This window comes from Bubalus bubalis, chromosome 2, assembly GCF_019923935.1.
Source record: "Bubalus bubalis isolate 160015118507 breed Murrah chromosome 2, NDDB_SH_1, whole genome shotgun sequence".
In the NCBI taxonomy this organism is placed as follows: Eukaryota; Metazoa; Chordata; class Mammalia; order Artiodactyla; family Bovidae; genus Bubalus; species Bubalus bubalis.
Genome location: NC_059158.1, coordinates 9,223,471 through 9,246,601, shown reverse-complemented (window position 1 = coordinate 9,246,601; position 23,131 = coordinate 9,223,471). Strand labels below are relative to the sequence as shown.

Below are 23,131 nucleotides of genomic sequence, written 5' to 3'. Positions count from 1 at the left end.
AAAGACCATTTAAAGAGAGTTCCATGCGCTCCAAGAGGGCATTTTTAGCTTGCTGATGTCATCCACAGTTAGTTAGGACCAGAATCCTGTGGGAGTGAGTGCCTGGGTGGGTCCTCTCCTGCTGGGCCTCTCTGGAGATGCTGGCACGGGCCTGAGATGAGAATGTCAGCCTCACCATGGGCCCACGCCTCCTCTGCTCTACCCCCACCCCCTCCTGTGAAGCGGCTGCAGCTGTTGCTAAGCAACCAGTTTATCTGTGCTGTCCTGGTCAGCAGATACAGAAGCAACTCCTGCTAGAGAGTTCCATCTGGGAGACACCCAGGCGCGGGAACGTGAACTCTGCTAATGCCCACCACCTCTGACCCTCCCCTCTGTGCTGAGAGCCCCTCCTTCCTAGAGGTGTGAGTTTGCCTTTGGAGACTGGAAAAAAAAAATGATCTAGATCATTGATGTGCTAATAGATTCAGCTTAATCTCAGAAGTTTAAAGTGATTTATACCTAAAGTTTATATCTTCATGTGTCTTCAAAACCCTTAAGAGGCAATTGATTGTATTACTCTGCATCAGAGAGTTCAGAAAATTGTGTTTATTCTCTAAGATCAAGAAGGTGCCATGCACGACTCTGCCCGCCCCAGCTGGTGGGACCAGCTTGAAATATCCATAGCCCCCATTTCACTGTGCTTCGCTGGACCTCTGTGGACCTTTAAGGGCTTCTTCAGGTCAAGTCCAGATTCTTCAGATTCAAACTTTTATGAGGATCAGGTACTAAAAAGTATATACAACAAGCCACTTCTATGCCAAGGAGAAACCAAAGTAGTGATAAGATGGCTTCTGCCTTTAAAGAACTTTTTTTTTTTTCCTTTTTCAAACTTTAGACTTCTTATTTTGTATTTGGGTATAGGCGATTAATAATGTAGTGGTCATTTCAGGTGAACAGCAAAGGGACTCAGCCATGCATATGCGTGTATCCATTCTCCCCCAAGCCCCCCTCCCATCCAGGCTGCCACGTAATACTGAGCAGAGGTCCATGTGCTATCCAGTAGGTCCTTATTGGTTTTCCATTTTGAATATAGCAGAGAACTTCTAATCATGGGTTGAGGAGGGACTATACAGAATGCTCTAGAACAAAAGTTCCCCAACAACATTCTCCATTCATGGTGCCCTTAATGTGTCAGTAATTTTTTCATGGTGCTCCTAGCACTGCCTCCTGGCAATTCCATTTAGTAAGTCCAAATAATAAGACAGATTTGTCCCAGATACTTGAAAAAAATAGCACCTAAATTGAAGGAATAAAAATATTTGCACTTCATTCTTAAATGATCAGATTCAGTTACACTGAGATGTGAGTGCATCAGGTACCACAGAGCTTCTCAAACCACAGAAGCAGCTAGAACACTGCACCCTCGTTTCCCAGCCTGCCCTGAGTTTTGGCTGATGTTTTTGATTGTTTGTTTGGCTTTTATCACCACGACTGCTGAAAGCCAAGCTTCACAGAGGTGGGATGCCATCGAAAGGCAGATAGTGTAATTCAGGATTCAAACTGTGAACCTTCTGAGGAGTAGCTCCCGCAGCGTCCAACAGATGTCAAGTACCGTTATTATGTTTTCCTCAAAAATTAAAAATACACTGCCGTTCCCCTGCAAGTTCAGTCTGGGACCGCAGGATACCTTGGGTCCCGAGACATTCAGGCTGGGAACTATGGTTCTAAAGCACAGACAGTAGTCGTGGAAACTGCAAGACCAGGCAGAGCCTGGGCACTTCCTCCCATTGCTTCCTCAGGAAGGCCCTCAATAAGTGTTCTTGGGTTAAATGAATAATTACATGAAAATCCATGACGACAACTGGATTCCTCTGCAGTCGTGTTTTACTGCCTATGAAGTTGGCTTTAGAGTTATAATGTACTTTTGTTTTTCCTTTTTTTTCAGTTTATGAATTTTTTAATGTATTTTTTAATTGAAGGATCATTGCTTTACAATATTATGCTGGTTTCTGCCATGCATCAACATGAATCAGCCATAGGTATACATATGTCCCCTCCTTCTTGAAACTCCCTCCCGCTTCCCACCCCATCCCACCCTCTAGATTGTCAGAGAGCCCAGTTTGAGTCCTGAGTCACGCAGCCAGTTCCTGCTGGTTGTTTAATATGTGGTAGTGTGCGTGTTTCTGTGCTACTCGCTCCATTTGTCCCACCCTCCCCTCTCCCCCGCCCCCACCTGCCCCAGGCCCACAAGTCTGCTCTCTGTGTCTGTATCTCCTCTGCTGCCCTGAGAACAGGTTCATCAGTACCATCTTTCTAAATTCCATGTATATGCGCTGCTGCTGCTGCTAAGTCGCTTCAGTCATGTCCGACTCTGCGTAACCCCATAGACAGCAGCCCACCAGGCTCCCCCATCCCTGGGATTCTCCAGGCAAGAACACTGGAGTGGGTTGCCATTTCCTCCTCCAATGCATGAAAGTGAAAAGTGAAAGTGAAGTTGCTCAGTCATGTCCGACTCTTCGCGACCCCATGGACTGCAGCCCACCAGGCTCCTCCGTCCATGGGGTTTTCCAGGCAAGAGTGCTGGAGTGGGGTGCCACTGCCCTCTCCGTGCATATGCACTAATATACAATATTTGTTTTTCACCTTCTGACTTACTTCACTCTGTATGTTAGGCTCTAGGTTCATCCACCTCATTAGAACTGACTCAACTGCATTCCTTCTTATGGCTGAGTAATATTCCATTGTATGTATGTACCACAGCTTCTTTATCCATTCATCTGTCGATGGACATCTAAGTTGCTTCCATGTCCTAGCTATTGTAAATAGTGCTTCAATGAACATTGGGCTACACATGTCTTTTTCTGTTATACAGGGTATATGCCCTGTAAGTAATGGGATTGTTGGGTCATATGGTAGTTTTATTCCTAGTTTTTAAGGAATCTCCATACTGTCTTCCACAGTGGCTATATCAATTTACATTCCCACCAACAGTGCAAGAGTGTTCCCTTTTCTTTGCATCCTCTCCCAGCATTTATTGTTTGTAGATTTTTTGGTGATGGCCTTTCTGACAGGTGTGAGGTGATATCTCATGCAATGTACTTTTTCAAGATGAGTCACAGGCACGAGGAGGGAGCCAGAATATGGTTTGAATCCTGGCTTTACCACTTACTGGGGTGTGAATTTGGGCATCGACTCTTGAGGGTTTGGCTTTGTGGTTCGTGACACGGTGATGACAGTCACTCTCCAGGGCGTTGGGAGGAACTGACGAGCACAGCTCCACCTCACCAGGTGCTTTGTACCTCGTAATCCTTTCAATCAGTACGTGTAGTTGTTTCTATAGTCCTTCTTCCTGGGGTGGACAAGCAGACTTCAGTGTGATCAAGCATGACAAGCTTTTCTCAGGGTGAGGTGGGTGAGACTTGACTTGGAGGAGGGAAGGGAACAACCCACAGCTGTCTGCTCTCTAGAGGTCTTAACGACACCCTGCCCCACTGTGGAACAGAGCGAACCAAGCCTGGGTCTCTGTTCCTATTCTCTGTCTGCATCTGGCACATCTTTAGAGCTTCTGCTATGTCTTAGCATCTGGGCACCCCCCGCCCCCCCCGCAGTCCGGTACAAGTCTGCTGAGTGGCCAGGTGTTCAGGAGCCCCAGGCCAGGCTTATTCCAGCTCTGTGCCCTGCAGAACCCTCTCTGGGGGTCAGTGAGAGTCCCTTGCACTCAGGAGCATCCACAGGATTATGGAGAGCCTTCAGAGCCTTTATCACCTGTACCCCCGCCTCCTTCAGGGTCTCACAGTAGAAGAGAGAGTATTAAGACTTGACTCAGCCCACTCTTTCTTCTGTAAAGTGGGGTTTCCACCTGACATCACCAGGCAGCCCACGAAACTTCTAGCTTATCAGGCTTTCAACTAGCATTGCTCAGGCAGACACAGACCCAGACGCACCCATTTGGAAGTTGCTGCCAACTAGGTTTTTGCCTTTAAAAGAGTCTGCATTGTTTACAAGTTGTTGCCAAAACAAAACAACAAGACCTCCAAAGCTCTAAGACTCACCCTAGCCAGCACCTGGGCCTTTCAGCCATGGTTGGCTAAACCTGCTGAAAACTTCATGGGCTCAGTGCAGGGGGTTGTCGACTGGTCCAGAGATGAAAAATCGAACACTATCTCTTTAAGAGAAAAGGCTGGGGCAGGGAGGATGTGGCTGGCATCTGGGTTGCTCCAGGGTGGCCTGGATCTCTGTGCCCAATTAAAGGCATTGTAAACTTTCCCCTGCCACCCTCACCCTCTCCAAGTCTTGCCCATTTCTAAGGTTCTGAGCTCTGTGGACAAGACCCTTATCCTAGTGATGATGGGAGCACAGATGCGTCCAAACATCAGCAGCAACCAAGGGTGAGGGGCGGTTCTCGGGAAAGAGGGGTTCTGATCCACAGCCTAGATCACCGCTGAGCTTCAGTTATTTACAGGAGCAGCTGCTAAGGTGCTCAGCTGAATGTCTCACACTGGCTTTGCCTTTCCGTTTGCCTGTCCTTGCCTCCCTGGGCCTCACACATAGCCAGTAATGCCAGGGGTGTGCCCAGTGTCAAGTGAATCAGCACCCCAGCCGGTGCCTGTCGGCTCTGCCCTTTGTTTTCATTCACGAGAGCGCCTAGCATCCAGCCCCGGGATTCCAGGCAGAGAACGATGCAGCAGATTTGTTTTTTCAGGGGACACTTTTCTACTGCATCTCAGCAGTAACTTCATTCTTGAATTAGGTTTATTTCTTCCTGCAGACTTTCCTAAGTACTATTCATTTCCTATTCTCATCAGTCCTATCAAACTGGAAGGGCCAGATGATTGTTGTTGTTCAGTCACCAAGTCATGTCCGACTCTTTATGACCCCATGGTCTGCAGCATGCCAGGCCTCCCCATCCCTCACCATCTTCCGAAGTTTGCCCAAGTTCATGGCCATTGAATTGGTGATGCCGTCCAACCATCTCATCATCTGTCACCCTCTTCTCCGTCTGCCTTCAACGGGGCCAGATATCTGCCGCATTTCAAGATGGTTTGCACATGGCATCAGGGGCAAAGCCAGACTTAGGACCCATTTTGACTTCAAGTCTTGGCACCTTACCCACCCCCTTTGCTGCCCTGTACTTATCTCCCTGCCCACCCCATCTCTTTGAATTTTTGTTGCTTTCAGAGCTGACATGGGCAGCTTTTATCTGGATGCGTTATTAAATTCAGCTGACATTTATGAGCCCTTTTCATGTGTCAGGATAGTACCTATATGTCATTTCACACTTAAGGCAGCCTTGTGAAAAAGGCGTTATTATTCCAATTTCATAATAAGGGAACTGAGCTCACTCAGTGTCAGATGGCTTGGGTCACACCGTTCCAAATGCCAGAATCTGAACTTCAGTCTGCATCCCCTGACCCCCATTCCACTTCCTCACTCCAATAAATCACGTGGGATCTTGGGCTGCTTTATTTATAGACTCTCAGTGCTTCCTCTGCGCTGAAATCAATCTCAGAAAGAAGTCCAGAAAGCTTGTAAACCTGTTGTACTAGAGAAGCATGTTAACTGCCAACCACAGAAACTGCCTGGCTGATTTTATCAGAATGGAATTTTTCAAAAGGACGTTAATGCATCACAGAAATGTTCACGAGCCGGGGAGACAGCCTTGGAAAACAAGAAGAACAAAGACAGACTTTGGCAGCTGGAGTCGGGCCAGAGGACACAGAGGAGCCCCACCAATGTGGATGGACCTGGTTGCTCGCATTGATGCTGGCCCTGGGCTGCAGGGACCGTCATCGGTGTCACTGTCACTGCTTTGGAAGTTGAGGTTGCTGTCCCTCCTGCTGGCCTGGACTCTCCACACTTCAGCTTCTTTGGGTACCAGGCCCAGGTAGTGTCCCTGGCTGGCCAAACGCAAGTGTGCCTGTGCTTTTGCTGCAAAGGCTGCTGGGAAACAACCCCCGGCTTGGCTTCCATAATGGGAAGATGCTCTGCTTCCTGCCAAGACGCCCAAAGTGGGAAATTCCCACGTGGAGCAGGCTGATGTGGGTGCGTGACAGCCCCTGAACGTCACAAATCTGTACTACTCCGCCCTAAACGCACACAAACACCCTAGTTCATTCTAGATTACTTCTCTGTTTCTAATCCTCACTACCCTCCCCACCTCTTGTCACAGACTTGGTCTAAGACCTGGAGAGTGCTTTGGGAAGTGGTTTGTGAATGATTATGCTGACCTGCTAGTTCTCAGCCCTGGCTCTGGATTGCCTTCTGGCTGTGGGAGGGGTTTCTTATCATCGTCTGGTCCCACGAGTAGAAACAGGAGCTCTTGAATTAAAGATGGCCTACTTGTTCCCTCTGCTTCTGGCTGAAGAGTGAGATCCATTGTTTCAGGGTATTGAGCTGCTTTCCTTTCCTGGGCAGCTTTCTGGCTATATTTATTGTTTATTTCTGGAGGTGTTTATTCCTCCAAGGATCTGTGTTCCTGGGCTTCACAGCATGGCGGGAGTGTGGCCCCACAGTGGTTTGGCTGCTGCCTCTGTGTTTCTCAGGGCTGAAGTGTGTGGCAAGGCCGATTGCTGCCCAGTCCCTTCTGCCAAGATGTCAGGTGCCTGCGTGCAGAAGGCTGAGGCCCTTGAGGGCTTCCTTTGTTCAGTGTGGGAACCCAGTCACCATGTGGCCTGTTCCCTCAGCCTCTCTCCTCCTGATCATATTCCTTCAGTTGCTCTGCAAGTTCACTGCTGTCGACTAAAAAAAAATAAATAAATGTCCAACTCCAGAGTTGTGAGTTAAGCTTTGGGGCAAAATGAGGACTGCAGCCTGGGAGGCAGCATCTCAGAGAGCTCCGAGAGCCTGCTCCAAAGCGGCAGTGGGGGAAAGTCAATATATAAGGTTTTGGAGAAGGGGGAGTTCAATACCCTGAAGCACTCATTTTACAAAAGGGTTTCTGTCAGTCATGAGGGTCTGATGTCACCATGAAGGGATTTAGCGCTTCTCTAGACATGAGGAGATGCAAGGATTGAGATCACACATCCAACTATCTGAAGACCTGTGCTCTCAGATTCCCTGGAGCACCAGTGCTCCCCTCCACCCTGGACTCCCTCAGGGCTTGTCGAAGGTCAACAGCGATAGCAGCTGTTCAATCTCCGTAAAGGCAGATGGCAAATGCCTTTGTTGTTCAGTCGTTGGCAATGCTCTTGGTAAGTGCCACTTTGTAGTTGACACTGCCCAGGTGTATCTACCTGTCCAGGACGACAGTGGCTGTGGTCCTCCCAGGCGGAACCTCCAACCCGCCCCCTCCAAGCAGTAACTGGCTTCTGCCATCCCCCCATTGCCTTCCCTGATGGCTTCTCAGCTCTGTGCTGGGCTCTGGCTGGGCCCAGAGGGCTTGGGCTTCTTTTCTCAACCCACCTGGTGCTCTGAAGTTCAGTCCTATAAAGCTGCTCCCACCCTCCCATTAGTAGCAATTCCCAACATGGAAAATAGAAGACATAGAGCCTTGGGATCACAGAACTGAATTTGCAGGCAGACCAGCCGCCTTTCTATGGTCTTGGGCAATCCCTTTTAGCCTTGGTCCTCTATTCTGGACAAATGGGGATAATGATGCCCGTGTGATGCTTAACTGAGCTGACGGGAAGCCTGAGCACCTGGTGAGTTCATAACTGTTACAGCTCTCCTTTCCTTCCTTGTGCTTTTTCTGGCCCCCCAGAGGCCAAGTCTGCCACCTTCCTGGCACTGTTCCTATTACCGCTGTCTACAGGGAGCCCTGAATTGAGGACACCATCTCCGTGGTAATGAGCAGACTAATAATAGATTGTAAAAAGCCTAGAGTAGCTCACCAAGTCCTATTTGATGGAGTAAAAACTACTGCAAGAGCATAAAAGCAAAGGGAGGTCTGGAAGGAATGTGGGCACGTGTCTGAAGCCCTTTGCTTGGAAAATACTTGAGAATCTTTCTCTACTTGGGTCTTTCTCGGGCTCGCAGGCAAATGAAGGACCTGGGATGGGGACATTTGAGTATGACCTTTGCCCTGATCCGGGTGGACCTAATCTCATCATAGGAGTCCTTTAAGGACAGAGTTCCCTCTAGCTGGTGGCAGAAGGGGAAGCCAGAGAGATTCCAAGCGTGGGAAGAATTTCCTTCCACGTGATACTGTTCCTGGCCTGAAGATGGTGCCTCTAGAGGCTGCAAGGAAAGCAGCAGCGACCTCAGGCATGCAGCCCCAAGGAACTGAATTTGGCAGACAGTCTGAGCTGGGAAGCCTGTTCTTTCCAGGAGCAGCCTTGTGAAACCCTAAGTAGAGACCCAGCTGCGCCCGCCTGGACTTCTGATCTAGAAAACTGTGAGACAGTAAGTGGGTGCTGCTTTCCGCTGCCACGTGTGTGGTCGTTTTTAGGGCAGCAATAGAAAGCTAACATAGCCACGCTGTAGGGATTGGTAGGGACTGTGGCCTATTGCACGTGCATGACCACTGTTCAGCTCCAACTGCTTGTTGGTGTGCAGGAGACTCTGGGGGAAGAAATCCAGTGTTTCTGGATCTTTCTATCTTTAAAATAGTGTGAAGTATACTGTTTTTTTAAAGTAAAAAAATATCTGCTGGGTGAATATACCTATGATCCCTTCACTAAAGCATAACTCCTCTTAGATGGAAAACGTTTGCTACTTTTTTTTTTCCTTTGAGAAGTTGCCTAGTTTAAAGTCTTGTCTTCCGTTCATATACATATTACATATACAGTGAGGACAGTATTTCTCTGAAGAGTGTTGACTTGCTGTCGACAATTAGGGATTGAGGTTTTGTTGGGGACTCGGGGGGAGGTGGCTTTGGGAGCTAACAGGCATGTCCCACGCTTTTGGGTGTGTGGAGAGAACTCCTGCTATAATTAGGAGGAGGAAGTACAGATTTCTTTATTTCTCTGCAGCTATCCTGATCGCCATTCTAAGCCCCATCTTTAGGGAGGAAGGTAGGAAGTAGAATGATAGTGAATCTGGTCATCTCACCCAACCTGATCACTTATATTTTCTTTTAAGTACCTTGGTCTCTTTACATGAGTCTGGTGGCCCAGTAGTTCAGCACTCTGCCCTTTGCTCGCCACTAACTGCAGAATGTGACTGCTTCTATGGTGAAAGTGAGGCTTAGGTAACTGGCTGTATTCCCTGGATCCAGATGGTGCCTCTGACTCCTGGCTTGTCCACGTGTGTGGTGGTGGTGGTGGTATAGGCCACCCCCCAGAATAATAACCACTGATGTGCGGTACATGTCATTTGGCTCTTTGGGACCAACACAGCAGGACCCATGGTCCTGGCCGTTTCCCTTTGTCCCCAGGTCCTGACCATTGCAGCCACTGCATCCAGCCCCAGACCTCTGTCCCCCCAGGGACCCTCTTACCACCTCCCTGCCCCCCTCACTTGGGTGTCTGCATGTGCCACCTCTAGGCAGGGAGGTTGGGAAACTTGCCTCTAGCCTAGAAGGTCTCTGGCTCCCACCTACCTACCTGCTGTTTCTAAACCTCTCCTCTTGGTCCCCTTGGGCTAGAAGTGGTGAGCTTTTCTTTTCTCTCCTGGGGATGTCCAGGCTGGAAGGAGCTAGAAGGAGCTGGCTAGAAACTTCCCAAGATTATCTCCTCAACCTGTATTAGCCATAGTATTGGTGTACATGTTCATGCTCAGTCCTGACTGAGACCGAACTGATTGTGTCTGACTCTTTGTGACCCCATGGACTGTAGCCTACCAGGCTCCTCTGTACAGGGATTTCCCAGGCAAGAATACTGGAGTGGGTTGCCATTTCCTTCTCCAAGGGATCTTCCCAACCTAGGGATTGAACCCCCATCTCCGGAGTCTCCTGCATTCTCAGACGGATTCTTTGCCACTGCACCACCTGGGAAGAGATGTGTGCAACTGACCAATGAAAGTGAAAGTCGCTCGGTCATGTGCGACTCTGTGTGACCCCATGGACTATACAGTCCATGGAATTCTCCAGGCCAGAATACTGGAGCAGATAGCCATTCCCTTCTCCAGGGGATCTTCCCAACCCAGGGATTGAACCCACGTCTCCCACACTGCAGGCGGATTCTTTACCATGTGAGCCACCAAGGAAGCCCAAGAATACTGGAGTGGGTAGCCTAGTCCCTTCTCCAGTGGATCTTCCCAACCCAGGAATCAAACAGGGGTCTTCTGCATTGCAGGCGGATTCTTGACCAGCTGAGCTCCCAGGGGCCAATAAGGAAACCCCCAATTAGAAGTGTGTCAGGAGTGCTCTCCCTGTTGTGGATATTATAGGAGCTATAATTAGAATATACCATTGTATGCAAAACCATCTGGGAAAATCTAACCCCTGACGGGTTCCTGTGCAAGAGGAAGACTGACGACAAGCCAGAATAGTGGGGGAAAGTCCGTAAGAGGTTGGTGGAATGTGGGCTGGTCTGCAAGGGAAGGTTTTGTACAGAACAGCACTTGAACATCTAATTCAGTTCAGTATCAAGTCCCGTCCATATTAACCCACACTGACCTCCTTTCCTTGGCTTCCCCCCACTCTTTCAGAGCCCACTGACAGCATCCTTGACAAAAGGAGCTGAAGACGCATCACCCTGACCCATTTCCATCTCAGGTTTGAAATTAGAAGTTGCTGTGGGAGACTTTGCATCGTCACCCAGCTGGGCATTGGGCGCCCCTGGCACCCCCACCACTGTTTCCCAGTTTCTGGTGCTCCCCGCAGCCAGTTGCACCACCTCCTGGGAGCCCCCTCTGTGGTGCCCTGGGCATTGCCCCTCTGTGACAGGCACATTGGGCCAGCCAGAATGGGAGCACGTGTCTGGGGATCAGATCCCAGCTGTTCTCACCATTGAGTAGCGGTGCCGCAGGCAAGTAGCTTCCCCTTGCAGAGGCTCAGTTTTCGCATCCGTGAGGTGGGGACAATGTGCGTTTCTGCCTCGTGGGGTTGTGTCCATGAAAAAAAAAGGAAGGGTGTGTAAAATACGTAGCCTCTTCTGGCACAGAGCCAGTGTTCCGTGAATGGTGGAGGTTGCTGTTTTAAATTCTGTTGGGAGTATTGAGAATGCATCAGATTAGGGCTGTGAGTCAGGAAGTCGTTTGTCAGGAACTGTCATGGGGATTGAAGATGAAGGATTTAACCTCTCCAAGGAGGTTCTGCTCCCAATTTATATGGAGGAAGGCCCAGAGGGCAGAGTGGGGTTTAGATAGGTCATTTCTGCTGATATGCATTCTCAACGGAAAGAAAACGTGTGTGTGGGGTGAGGGGGAAGGAGATATGGCCATAGGATGGGAATAAGGAAGGAAGGGACTGAGCTGGACTAAGTGGAGTGTCCCAGTCAGAGGGTGGACCTGACCAAAGGCCCGTGTCTCTGGGTACAAGGAAGGTAGGATTTCAAGTAGCCCTGTCTGTTCAGATACCTAGTTCGGTTGAAACCAGAGATTTATCCTGATCTTTAAAAACTTTTTTCTTCACTATAAACGTTAGCTCTGCTTGATTTCCTTTGAATTAGAGACCCTTTTAAGACTCCACTGACCCTCTTATTCAGAAAATTTAACATCAGGATACACACAATTTTTTGTAAGTAGTCCAATTTTTGTGGTTTCTCAGACCCAGGTTAAACATATTTTATTTTTTTTAACAGTGAAAATCTTGTTTAATTCAAATTGCATCGCAAAAGAATTTTTTTTAAAAAACACTCTTATTTTAGACCATTTTCTAAATGAGACCCGAAGCTGCGGAACAAACAGGTGAACTCTTACATATGCTTCAGAACCCTGCCCAAATGTCCCCTCTCCAGCAGAGGTTTGTGTCATATCCAAGTCAGTTAGGTAGCCCCTCCTTCTGCTCTCATTGTTCATCCCTCTATTAGACCCTATACTCTATTAGATCCCATAATCACTCATTTCCTGGTTTGTTTCTTCTTCTAAACTGTGAGCTCCTTTTCATCTTTTTTACTCTTTTTTTTGTGTGTGCCTAACACAGAAATATTAATGGAATGGAATATAAAGGAAGAGAATGAGTTCCCCATTGGAAATGCAGGGAAAGCCCTCTCTTATCTTGTGTGAAGGGGAGAGAGAACTAGGAAGCCATATCCTATGGGACTTCTCGTGGGGGCTCTGCCAGCCTGTAGGACCAGCATCCACTCTGTCTTTCAGAAGATTAGGGGCTGTCAACAGAAGTGGAATCACCAGGAAGAACTGGTGGAAAAGGAGCACTGGCCTCAAAGATCAGATAAGATAAGGGAGTGTGTGATTGGAAATGTGCTGGGAGAGAGGGTTGTTTTGAAGTTCCAGGCTGATTGTGCTAAAGAAGGGCTCTAAGTGGCCGGGTGGCAGCGATTTTCGGGGCATCCAGGGATAACCTACCTGATCCAGGGCAGGAGAGCACAGCTGCTCGGTGGACAGAAGAAAGCATGTGTCTTTCCCCAGAAGTGTCAATGGGGAACCCCTTACCCCACTCCTGGGGGCAGGGTCCCTGGGATGGAGTATCAGCTCCCATAAAAACTCTGGTCTCTGGTCTATGGGTTCACAGCCATAGTGTGGAGACCCTGGGCTTGGAGGGTGTGATGGCGCAGCTGCCTGAATTCTACTTTAGGGTCCGTTGGTTGGAAACTCCTTCCCTGTGGCACTGAGTCTTCCCAGGGTGTGGATGTTTAGGATCAGTTACACAGCACACCTGGGGGCTTCCCAGGTGGCACTAGTGGTAAAGAATCCACCTTTGGATTCCATGCAAGGCAGGAGACGCAGGAGACTCGGGCTCGGTCCCTGATTCTGGAAGATTCCTTGGAGAAGGGCATGGCAACCCACTCCAGTATTCTTGTCTGGAGAATCCCATGGATAGGGAAGACTGGCCAGTTACAGTCCATAGGGTTGCAAAGAGTTGGCACGACTGAAGCGACTTAGCACACACGCACACAGCACACTCTCAGCAGAAAAACTCTCCGTCTCCCCACGAAGGACTTCAGGATGGTGGTAAAACTCCCGCAATGATTTCATGTAAAGGCTCCTAACAAAGAGCAGGCATACTGCCTTGCACATGGTACCTTCACCTTCCAGAAATTTACCATCATCTCATTTTCTCCCCAGCTTTAGCTCCGTGACTTGGGTGAGAAGGCATTAATCTCACCACTTTAAGCACTGGGAGCTCTTGCTTTATTTGCTGACAAGGGGACCTTGAACTTGATAAAGTAAGTTGGTTCCAATCCAAAGGCTTCCAAAAGACCCAACTTAAGATCTTTGTCCTCATGGAAAGGGGCAGATGGTTTTCGTGGAGGTGGGTTAGGAAGACTTTCCCACAACATCCGGGCCGGTTGCTGTGTGTTTTCTGCCACCCACCAGAGTCACGTTGTACCCCCTGACAAATACAGCAAGGTTCTTAGACAGCTGCTTTTGGTCACAGGGCCCCATGTGGAGTGGGCTGAGCATGGGGCCCTGGTATTGCTGGAGGGAACAGCAGGGTGACCACCGACTGCCATCGTCATGAGTGTCAAGAAAGCTCCCGCTGTTCCTCTACATCACTTTGAGCACAAATGTTGTTGTTCAGTCGTGTCTGACTCTGTGACCTCATGGACTGCAGCCCACCAGGCTTCCCTGTCCTTCACCATCTCCTGGAGCTTGTTCAAACTCATGTCCATCGAGTCAGTGATGCCATCCAACCATCTCATCCTCTGTGACCCCCTTCTCCTGCCCTCACTCTTTCCCAGCATCAGGGTCTTTTTCAATGAGTTGGCTCATCACATCAGGTGGCCAAAGTATTGGAGCTTCAGCTTCAGCATCAGTCCTTCCAGTGAGTATTCAGGGTTGAAACTCTTCCGCTGCTCGGCAAATGTCTGTGGTTTGGCCAAGTACACAGTGGTTTTCCTTGGGCACTTGGGATTGTCCCCAGTCCATTTCACACCGCCTGTTTATTCGGAGTGGAATCAGGTCCATGTGTTTCAAGTCCCTTTGTTTGATTCTCTGCTGCATGATTTTTTTTTTTATGTTTGTTTTTGTTGTGGTAAAGCTCAATATAAAACATATTATTTTAACCATATTTAACTGTACAGTTCATATTTAACTAAGTACATTCACATTATTGCACAACTCTCCTCATTATTCTCTCAAATTTTCCACTTTCTAAACCGAAACTCTGTCTCCAGTAAACACTGAGTCTTCATTCCCTCTCCCCACCCTTGGGGCCTCTGTCTGCTGCGTGATTTTTCCTAAGATTGTTTGAGGCCCTAAAGTTTTGGATGTTTTGCTTTAGAAGGACGCATCTCACCATAAGACAATAGGAACCCCAAACCTAAAGGAAGTGTGTGTGTGTGTGTTGCTCTCAGAGACGTGTGGATGCAGGGCTGTGGGGCCAGCCCTGCCGTCCTTCTGGTAAAGCTGTGTGCCCTGGAGTGCCAGGGCACAGGCTGTCCTCTTGAGGTTTACAAAGTGGAGACCAGGTGGGTGCTTTTCCTGTTAGGAGTCAGCCATGGCTGCCTTGGCGGCGGGCAGCCTTTGAGGGCAGGCAGCCCTCTGCCTTTCCCTGACCTCCTCAGTTCCTGTCTCCCTGGGAGAATCTACTTACTTTCACAGCAAAGGAAGGTCAGAGCCTTGGGCTTAGGGAGGTGCCTCTACTTATTATTTCCTTTCTAACACAAAATGGGGAAGGCTTTTCTCTCAAGAGCCCACCCCAGCACTTTCTCTGGGAGTGGCAAGAAAGTGAGGTGCTAAGTCATGAAAATCAGGAAGGCACCAGGGACCTACGGTATTTCCGGAGAACCAGACCCGAAGCCCAGGCTGACAAGGGTGATTTGGAGGGCAGGGACCTGTCTGCTTTCTTTGGGAAAAATCCCTACACAGTCAGTGGCATCTGACACACCAGACTGTGGGCTGTGCCACCCCTCTGCATAGATAACGCAGGCTCCCTTCACATGGCACATGATTCTGGGGGTGAGAGGAATGCTCTGCGCCACATGGATGCACACACACACACTACACAAACACAGAGTATATGATGACTGCAAGTCCACGGTTAGAATGGTATTCTTTCAGCCTGTGTCCTCAATTCTTGTTAAACTGTTAAGGACATTGGAGTTTCAGGTTCTGGGCATTTTGGAAGGGCAGACTTTGATGGGGAAGAAAAGAAGGCCAAGAAAGCCTAAGGACTTTGAAGGCGGGGTCCCAGAGTGGACTTTTTAAAAGCCCCACCAAGAAGTAGAGTTGAGGAAAGATTGTGTAAAAGAGAAAAAATAAACTGTGCTTTATAGATATGTGAGGGGTCTGCTAGCTCTGAGTTAGGGGTTCCCTTGAAGTTGGAAGCAATATCTTGTTTTTTTAAACAATACATTAATCCAGAAAAGAGCGGATATATGTATACATATAGCTGATGCCCTTTGTACAATAGAAACTAACACAACTCTGTAAAGCAACTATAGTCCAATAAAAAGAGCCCAGTACGTTATAAGGGTTTCCACAGGGCTTCCTGGGTAGCTTAGCTGGTAAAAAATCTGCCTGCAATGCAGGTTCAATCTCTGGGTCAGGATGATTCCCTGGAGAAGGGACTAGGCTACCCACTCCAGTATTCTTGGGCTTCCCTGGTGGCTCAGATGGTAAAGAATCCACCTGCAATGCAGGAGATCAGGGTTCAGTCCCTGGGTCGGAAAGATCCCCTGGAGGAGAGTGTGGCAACCCACTCCAATATTCTTGCCTGGAGAATCCCATGGGCAAAAGAGCCTGGTGGGCTATAGTCCATGGGGTCGCAAAGAGTCAGACACGACTAAGCAACTAAGCACAGCACAGGAGTTATCTTATAACTTACGATGGAGATACCTATCCTGCAGAACCCTAGGGGGCCATCCATGAGCTAGGGATGTGGGTACAGTTTTGTGAATTGATCTTATTGAGAAAGTACATAGCCATCACCAGGATCATGAAGTCTTGGGAAAATGGACAGGAAGACCTGGCAACGAAGCCTGAGCCTCCACAGCATCACAAGTTCAGGGTCGGTGGGGCTTCTCCCAGCTCTCTGGGCACAACCGGGGCAGGTCCGAGAGCTCTGGGACCTTGGCTTTGAAGGGCCCTTCTGCCATCACATGAAGTCTTTATGACTCCTTTGGCCCTAAAAAAACCTAATGTTTCTCTGACCATAAAAATACAAACTTAGAAAATGGTAGTGAAGAAAATAAAGATCAGTCTTGATGTATTAATTAATTAACCACCGTAAACATTTTGATGTATTCTCTTTTTTTTTTTGTCCTTTTAAGAGAGAGTTGAGATCATAGTATGTCTATGAATAGAGCCCTTTCACTTAACATGACCTCATAATCATCTTGCTTGTCATTAAAAAGTCTTTATGAGCATCGCTTTCAATGGTTGCACAATCTTCCATTATGCGGCTGTATTACAGCCTACTTACACATTCTTCTATCATTGGGCACTTGCATTGTTGTTAGCTTTTCACTTTAATAAATAATGCAGCGAGAGTCATCTTTGGGCAAGAAGCTGTTATCGCATTTTAGAAGATTTCTTTATGACAGATTCCTAGAAGTCTCTTCTGATTTTTGAAGATACAGTATTGTGTGCCAAGACGTTGCCAAGACCTATCTGTAAAGTGCGGACGTTGAAAAGGACGGTAGGCAGAGACATGGGGCCAGGCAGCAATGCTCACTGGTTTCCGGCACACATGTGCATGCCGCTCAAGTGCTGTGGGCATCGTGGAGACCTAAGAAATTAGAATGCCCAACCTTGTTCCTTGAGGAAGCTGCTGTCTCTTGTGGGACCACAATATACTTAAACAGGCAAAGGAAGAGATGCCTGTGTCTCAGAATCTTGGGAGACCCATGCATGCATTTTTCTGGAAAGGGAGTCAATAGCCTTCATCAGTATCTTTTCATCTACAGAGCCTCAAAGAATTACACATGAGTTGATTGCTTCGGGTATGTGGAGGGGAGTGGATTATTTTTCTCAATTTATGTTTTCTTTTACTATTTTATCTTATCATTCTTATAGTAGAAAAATCAGGTAAACTTCTTTTTTCATGTGTCATTAATATGACTGGTAGCTGAGAAGATGGCCATCGGGGATCCTGGTTTTGCAGACCATGAGGTAGGGTATAGGAGCGGCCACAGCCTGTACCCAACAGGTGTGAGGCAGATTTGGGCAACGTTTTGTCACCTGTACCTGTGTGGCCTACTAATCTGTTTACATAGAAATCTGCTCCTGCCAGCAGGAGTCCAGTGCCGATAGGATCATATTATCAGAACACGATGTCACACAAGTGCACAGGACTTTTGGTAACACAACCCAGTGTTTCCTTATCCCTCTGCTGGAGCCTCAGTCTTCACCTGGTTGCTCAGAGTTCAAGAAGCTTCTTACTGCTCATTCACAGTCATCAGGAAAGCCAGTCCAACTCGGCTAATGTAGAGGAGGCCAGGAGGTGGGGTTGGTGTATGGGCTCCATGCCTTTCACTAGGGGCCAGAATTTGATGTACGCTTGGAGACTGACAGCCACCGATTGTATTTATTTTCTCCAACCTGTGCCGGGCACTTCCATTGCTCCGCTTGCTCTTCCAATGGGAAAATGAGAGCCCCACGTGCCTATAGCCTTGCCCAGGCATTTCCACCGGACAGACACAGTTGTAGGTCTTCCACAGGACCCTCTTACCTCAGCTGGGGGGCAGTGTTCATGGATTTTGTCAAGTCAGGTTCCCATGGTCAAGACAACCGGATCTCATCGCGCCATCTCCCTTGTGGCCTGTCCCTTGTCTGTGGCTGGAGTGCTCCATAGTGGGGGTCTCTGTGCAGAACATGACTGCACAGCAGAGACCTCATAGGAGGCAAGGTGCCTTGTCTCAGAAGCTTCCCAATCTGGCTTGCTAACAAATCTGTATAATTTTTTAAATTATTACTTTGTTTTTTTGAGTCCCAGATGACTGTTTCTCCAGGTTCAGCTGAGTTTTTCTTCCCTGACCCTTGACTTTATCTTGGAGTAAATCCTCTTCTCCCTTCACTCTCCTAGCCTTTGATCCTTTGTCTTCTCTTGACCCAGAACAGCTTATGGATCTTACATACTCAGTATAGTCATGGTGCATGCACGCTAAGTCACTATAAGCATAATTCTTACTTGGTCTCAACTCCATTGTCAGAGGCGCCAACACCCCCAGTCTCCAGGGCTGAGTCACCGCCCATGTCTCAGATATAAGGAATATCCGCTCTTCCCATAAGGAACTGGAAAACATTAAACAAGCACATCTGTGACTGCTGCCAGCCCTAACCCATAATGCAAAATAAACAAGAAAACACACAAAACATAATCCTTTGTTGGTGGTTGTAGGGGAGACAGGTAAAAACTTAGACTTTTGAAGTATGCGATTAAGAAATTCTTCCTCATACTTTATCAGATTTACATTGGCCATGATTTCATCTTTATTCCAGTTCTGTCCAGATAAAAATACTATTCTCTTCACTACACATATTTTTAATAAAAATTATATTTTACAAATAAAAATATGTAAAACATTTCACATGTAAGATAACTTTTGACAAAATATATTTGATATGTAAAACCCATATTGTGTACTTTAATAGAACATTTTATATTTAAATATTTTAATTTTACAAATAAAACTATATATGAAATGTTACAGATTAATATAAATAAAATATTAAGTGAAACACCTGATATTGGCAAACATTTAAAAATATTTGTAAAATATAGGCTAGTTAAATGTATGAAAATAAATCTTAATATTTAAATCACTGTGATAGTTTAATACTAATTTGACTTGAACATTTAAAGTAATGCTGAAATATATAGAATGTTATTTTTGTATAAATAAAAGGTGTAATAAGATGTTTTAAAATTGTAATAAGAGTAGTTAGTCATACAGAGAGGTCAACCCCTAGGGGGTTGGGATGGAGTGGGAGGTGGGAGGGAGGTTCAAGAGGGAGGGGACATATGTATACCTATGGCTGATTCATGTTGATATTTGGCAGAAACCAACACAACTGCTGTAAAGCAATTCTCCGCCAATTAAAAATAATAAAAATTTTAAAAGATAAAAATTTTTAAAAGGATAATAGTAGTTGAGCTGGTAAAGAATCTGCCTGCAATGCAGGAGACCCCAGTTGGATTCCTGGGTGGGGAAGATCCCCAGTGATAGGCTACCCACTCCAGTATTCTTGGGCTTCCCTGGTGGCCCAGATGGTAAAGAATCCGCCTGCAATGCGGGAGACCTGGGCCCGATCCCTGGGTCAGGAAGATTCCCCTGGAGGAGAGGATGGCAACCCACTCCAGTATATTTGCCTGGAGAATTCCATGGATAGGGGAGCCTGGCGGGCTACAGTCCATAGGGTCGCAAAGAGCCAGACACGACTGGGCAACTAAGTGTGCACACACAATAGCAACTACCAAAAAAAAAAAAAAATAGTCCCATTGGCTTCCTGGTTCATGAACGGGGACTGGAGGTGGGGGGCGGGGTGGGGGTGGGGGGCGGCCACAGCGCCCCTGTCTGCCGCTCGGCGCCAGCGTCCTGATGTGCTGTTTGTCCTCCGCTTGCAGGCATCGGCAAGAACGTCATCTGCGACCGCGCGGCCACTCCGCTGGACGCCTTCCGCATGATGTCGGCCGCCCACTACTACCCGAAGCTCATGAGCGTCATGGGCAACGTGCTGCGCTTCCTGCCGGCCTTCGTGCGCATGAAGCAGCTCATCGAGGAGGGCTACGTGGGCGAGCTGCTGGTGTGCGAGGTGCAGGTGCACAGCGGCAGCCTGCTGGGCAAGAAGTACAACTGGAGCTGCGACGACCTGATGGGCGGCGGCGGGCTGCACTCGGTGGGCACCTACATCATCGACCTGCTGACCTTCCTCACTGGCCAGAAGGCCGTCAAGGTCCACGGGCTGCTCAAGACCTTTGTGAAGCAGACCGACCACATTAAGGGCATCCGCCAGATCACCAGCGACGACTTCTGCACCTTCCAGATGGTGCTGGAGGGTGGGGTGTGCTGTACCGTCACCCTCAACTTCAACGTGCCAGGCGAGTTCAAGCAGGACGTGACCGTGGTGGGCTCGGCCGGGCGCCTCCTGGCCGTGGGCACGGACCTGTACGGCCAGCGCAACAGCGCCCCCGAGCAGGAGCTGCTGGTGCAGGACGCCACGCCGGTCAGCAACTCCTTGCTGCCCGAGAAGGCCTTCAGCGACATCCCCTCGCCCTACCTGCGCGGCACCATCAAGATGATGCAGGCCGTGCGCCAAGCCTTCCAGGACCAGGACGATCGGCGCACGTGGGACGGCCGGCCGCTCACGATGGCTGCCACCTTCGACGACTGCCTGTATGCCCTGTGCGTGGTGGACACCATCAAACGGTCCAGCCAGACGGGCGAGTGGCAGAACATCGCGGTGATGACCGAGGAGCCCGAGCTGAGCCCCGCCTACCTGATCAGCGAGGCCATGCGGCGCAGCAGGATGTCCCTGTACTGCTAGCCCGGACTGGGGGAACCCGGACTGGGGTACCCGGACTGGGGACCCGGCGTGACCCAGGCCTCCAGCCAGAGGATGGGGGTGGGGAACAGGCTGGGGGGTGGGGGTGGGGGGAAGGGAGAGGTAGCCTCGAGGAGTCTGGGGGCCGGGAAGTGGAAAGGGGCAGTGTGTGGGAATGGGGTCCGGGAGGCCGAGCCCCTACCCGGATGAGGGGCCCCAGTCGAGACTGAGTTGGGAGGCTGCCTCTCCCTGCCCTTCAACTGTGAGCAGCCGGGAGGGATGGCTGGCCTCTGCACCACATCCATCGGGCCACCAGCCCCCGCCCCCCCCAACCCCGTCTTGGCCTTCTTTGCAAGCCAAATGCCCCTGTGCAATCAGGGCCCCTGAATCCAACAGGCGAGCGCAGCGGCAGGAGAAGGTGCATTGTTAGGTGGCCACGCCAGCCCCTTGGTCTGGGGAGAGGTGGGGATCGGTGGCTAAAGAGAAAGTTCTGATTCCAGGAAGCCACTTACAGGGTCTGCGGGGGATAAAGTACTTGGTAGCAAAGTATACAGCTTTCTTGAAGGTTGGGCCCCTGAAGCTGGAGGGAGGAGGTGTCTTCCTAATTGACTTATTGCCCTTTTCTTGGCCTGAGGCCAGGTCAAGGAGTGCCAGGAAGGGCCAGCCGAGAATCGCTTCCCTGGAGCCAAAAGGTGAGGGCAAGGGCACCAAAATAGACAAGGCGGAGAAGAAAATTTCCCTTTGGATGTGTCAGGATTAAAAGCCCACAAGGAGCCACCTTGTAACTATTTCCAGTGCAGTATTGACCGAGGAGACAGCAGGACGGAGGTGTAGGTCTGACCACAGGCTCCTGGGCTGTTGTCCAGGCCCCGGGGCAGCCGTGAACCCCAGGCTCGCAGGGGCAAGTCCCCAGCAGAAGGGAAAGTGAAACAGCCCTGCACCTGTCTCTCCTAGCAAGCTGGGGAAGGGCTCCTAGGAGAGTCCCCTGCTTTGTGGATTTTAAAAGGGAAGCCTTCAGGTTCACACAGATATAATCGTCTTCCCTTTGGGGGAGAAAAATGTCAAGGCTCTTTTCCTTAGTTTGGACCTTTGTTCTTATGCATCAAATAAGTGAAAACTTTTGACTAGGTATTAAAACAAAAGGACAATAAGGAACATTATCGTCAGTATTTCTAAATGGGGTTCAGAAGCCTGTGAGGTGTATACTTTGCTTAGGCTTGAGAAAGCTAATGTAGGAGAAAACATCTTCTCCCTCCCCTGGTCTCCTATCCCTCTTATCTTAACGCCCTCTGCTTACTGAGCTTTTACAGGAGATGGCAAATTGCAGGCTTGGAGCAGGCGGTGCCAGAGGGAACAACCAGAGACAGACAGACAGACAGACACGTTTATAAATGCTCTCTACCGCCACTGTCACTAAAATCCCTCTTGGGAATTCAGACCTGGTCTTGAAAGAAAACTTAAGTCAAATACATTTTGAAAATGAGGACTTATCCTATTGTTTCCTTTTCTTAATTCTTCACCACACATAGGATGTTTGTTGAGGTTGACCGTTGAGAGGGTTACTTGTAAGTCTACGGAGTCTGTTCACAGTCACAGAAACCCTCTGTTGTCTTTGGCACACAAGTAACATTTGGAGTCTTTTCAGATGGGCTGCAGTGGAACTGGAAGGGAATTTAAGGGGCTGAGAGTGCACCCCAGGCTCTGAGCAGGCAAAGTCTCAAAATGAACTAACTGTCCGATCAGTTGCCCCTCCATCCTCATATCCTATGCATCCCAGGCTGACCCTGGGTGCAGTGGCACCAGGTCCAAACATTCCCCGGGAATGTTGGTATTTTCTAGCACAGAGGAGTAGGAATCATCTTCCTAGAAAGAATTTCCCTGCTTCCCGGGCCTTCCTGCCATGTGGGAAGGTTAGTCGGCTACAACTCTCCATCACATGATTTGTTCCTTCTCCGTTGACAGAATCAGCATGCCAGCTTTTGTAGCTAACAGCTCAAAACTAGAAGTTTGGTAGCATGGAAGTCTTTCAGTGAGAGTTTGAGTGGAAAGCCATGCCATGGACTTTTGGGGTTCAGATTCTCCTAAATTCCTCTCTGGATAAATAGCTTTTGTAGAAGCTGAGTAGAAAGAATTTTTTTTTCCTAGCTGGCCCAAAGGGTTGGGATCGAGGATGAAAAGCAAGGAAACCAGTGACTCTATGGGTCTCGTTTTTCTAAGTCATTTATAATCTAAGTAGGGCTGTTCCTGGGGGTTCAGTTTTATTTCTGTACTTTAAATACTTGGAAGTTCTTTTCCCCCCAAAGATCTCTGAGCTCTGTGATGAATATTTAGTGTCTAAAACAAAAATTCTCATTTGAGGCTGGGGTATATGGAAGAATATATATTCTTAAAAAGCATCATGAAAAATAGTACGTGTACCCAAATTTTTATCTACTGAAATGCATGTAATAGGTAGATGCAGAAACAGGTGGAAGAAAAGGCCTAGATGGTTCATTTTGTTAATAGAAAAGCTACAGTAAAGGGCTTCATTAGTGCTCCTTTGACCCCAGTCCTGTCACTTGCAAAGACTTTATTAGGAGCCACAATATAAAGTTGAAATCTCCAGCTCTCAACAACATTCTCTAGGACTTTGTCCCAGCCCAGCACCCCCAGTAGTACCCTCAGGGGACTGGGTACCCTTGGCTGGATTGGAGCTTAGATGAAGCTTCTGGAGTCATCCAGCCCC

The 23,131-nt window shown here is 48.6% G+C and overlaps 1 protein-coding gene across 3 annotated transcripts in view; it reads left to right on the top strand.

Annotated features, from left to right (window-relative positions):
• The window catches only part of GFOD1 (glucose-fructose oxidoreductase domain containing 1), a 97,165-nt gene extending 74,867 nt beyond the window's left edge, over window positions 1–22,298 (top strand). For 2 of the 3 annotated variants that reach the window (XM_025265866.3, XM_044927285.2), the window contains exon 2: window positions 19,490–22,298. In XM_025265866.3, the coding sequence (XP_025121651.2) occupies window positions 19,490–20,409 (920 nt within the window). In that variant the 3' untranslated portion in view covers window positions 20,410–22,298. Of the gene's footprint in view, window positions 1–10,506; window positions 10,574–19,489 lie in introns of all 3 variants that reach the window. The other variant, XM_044927288.2, reaches the window with a different exon arrangement.
• The last annotated feature ends 833 nt before the right edge of the window (window positions 22,299–23,131 follow it).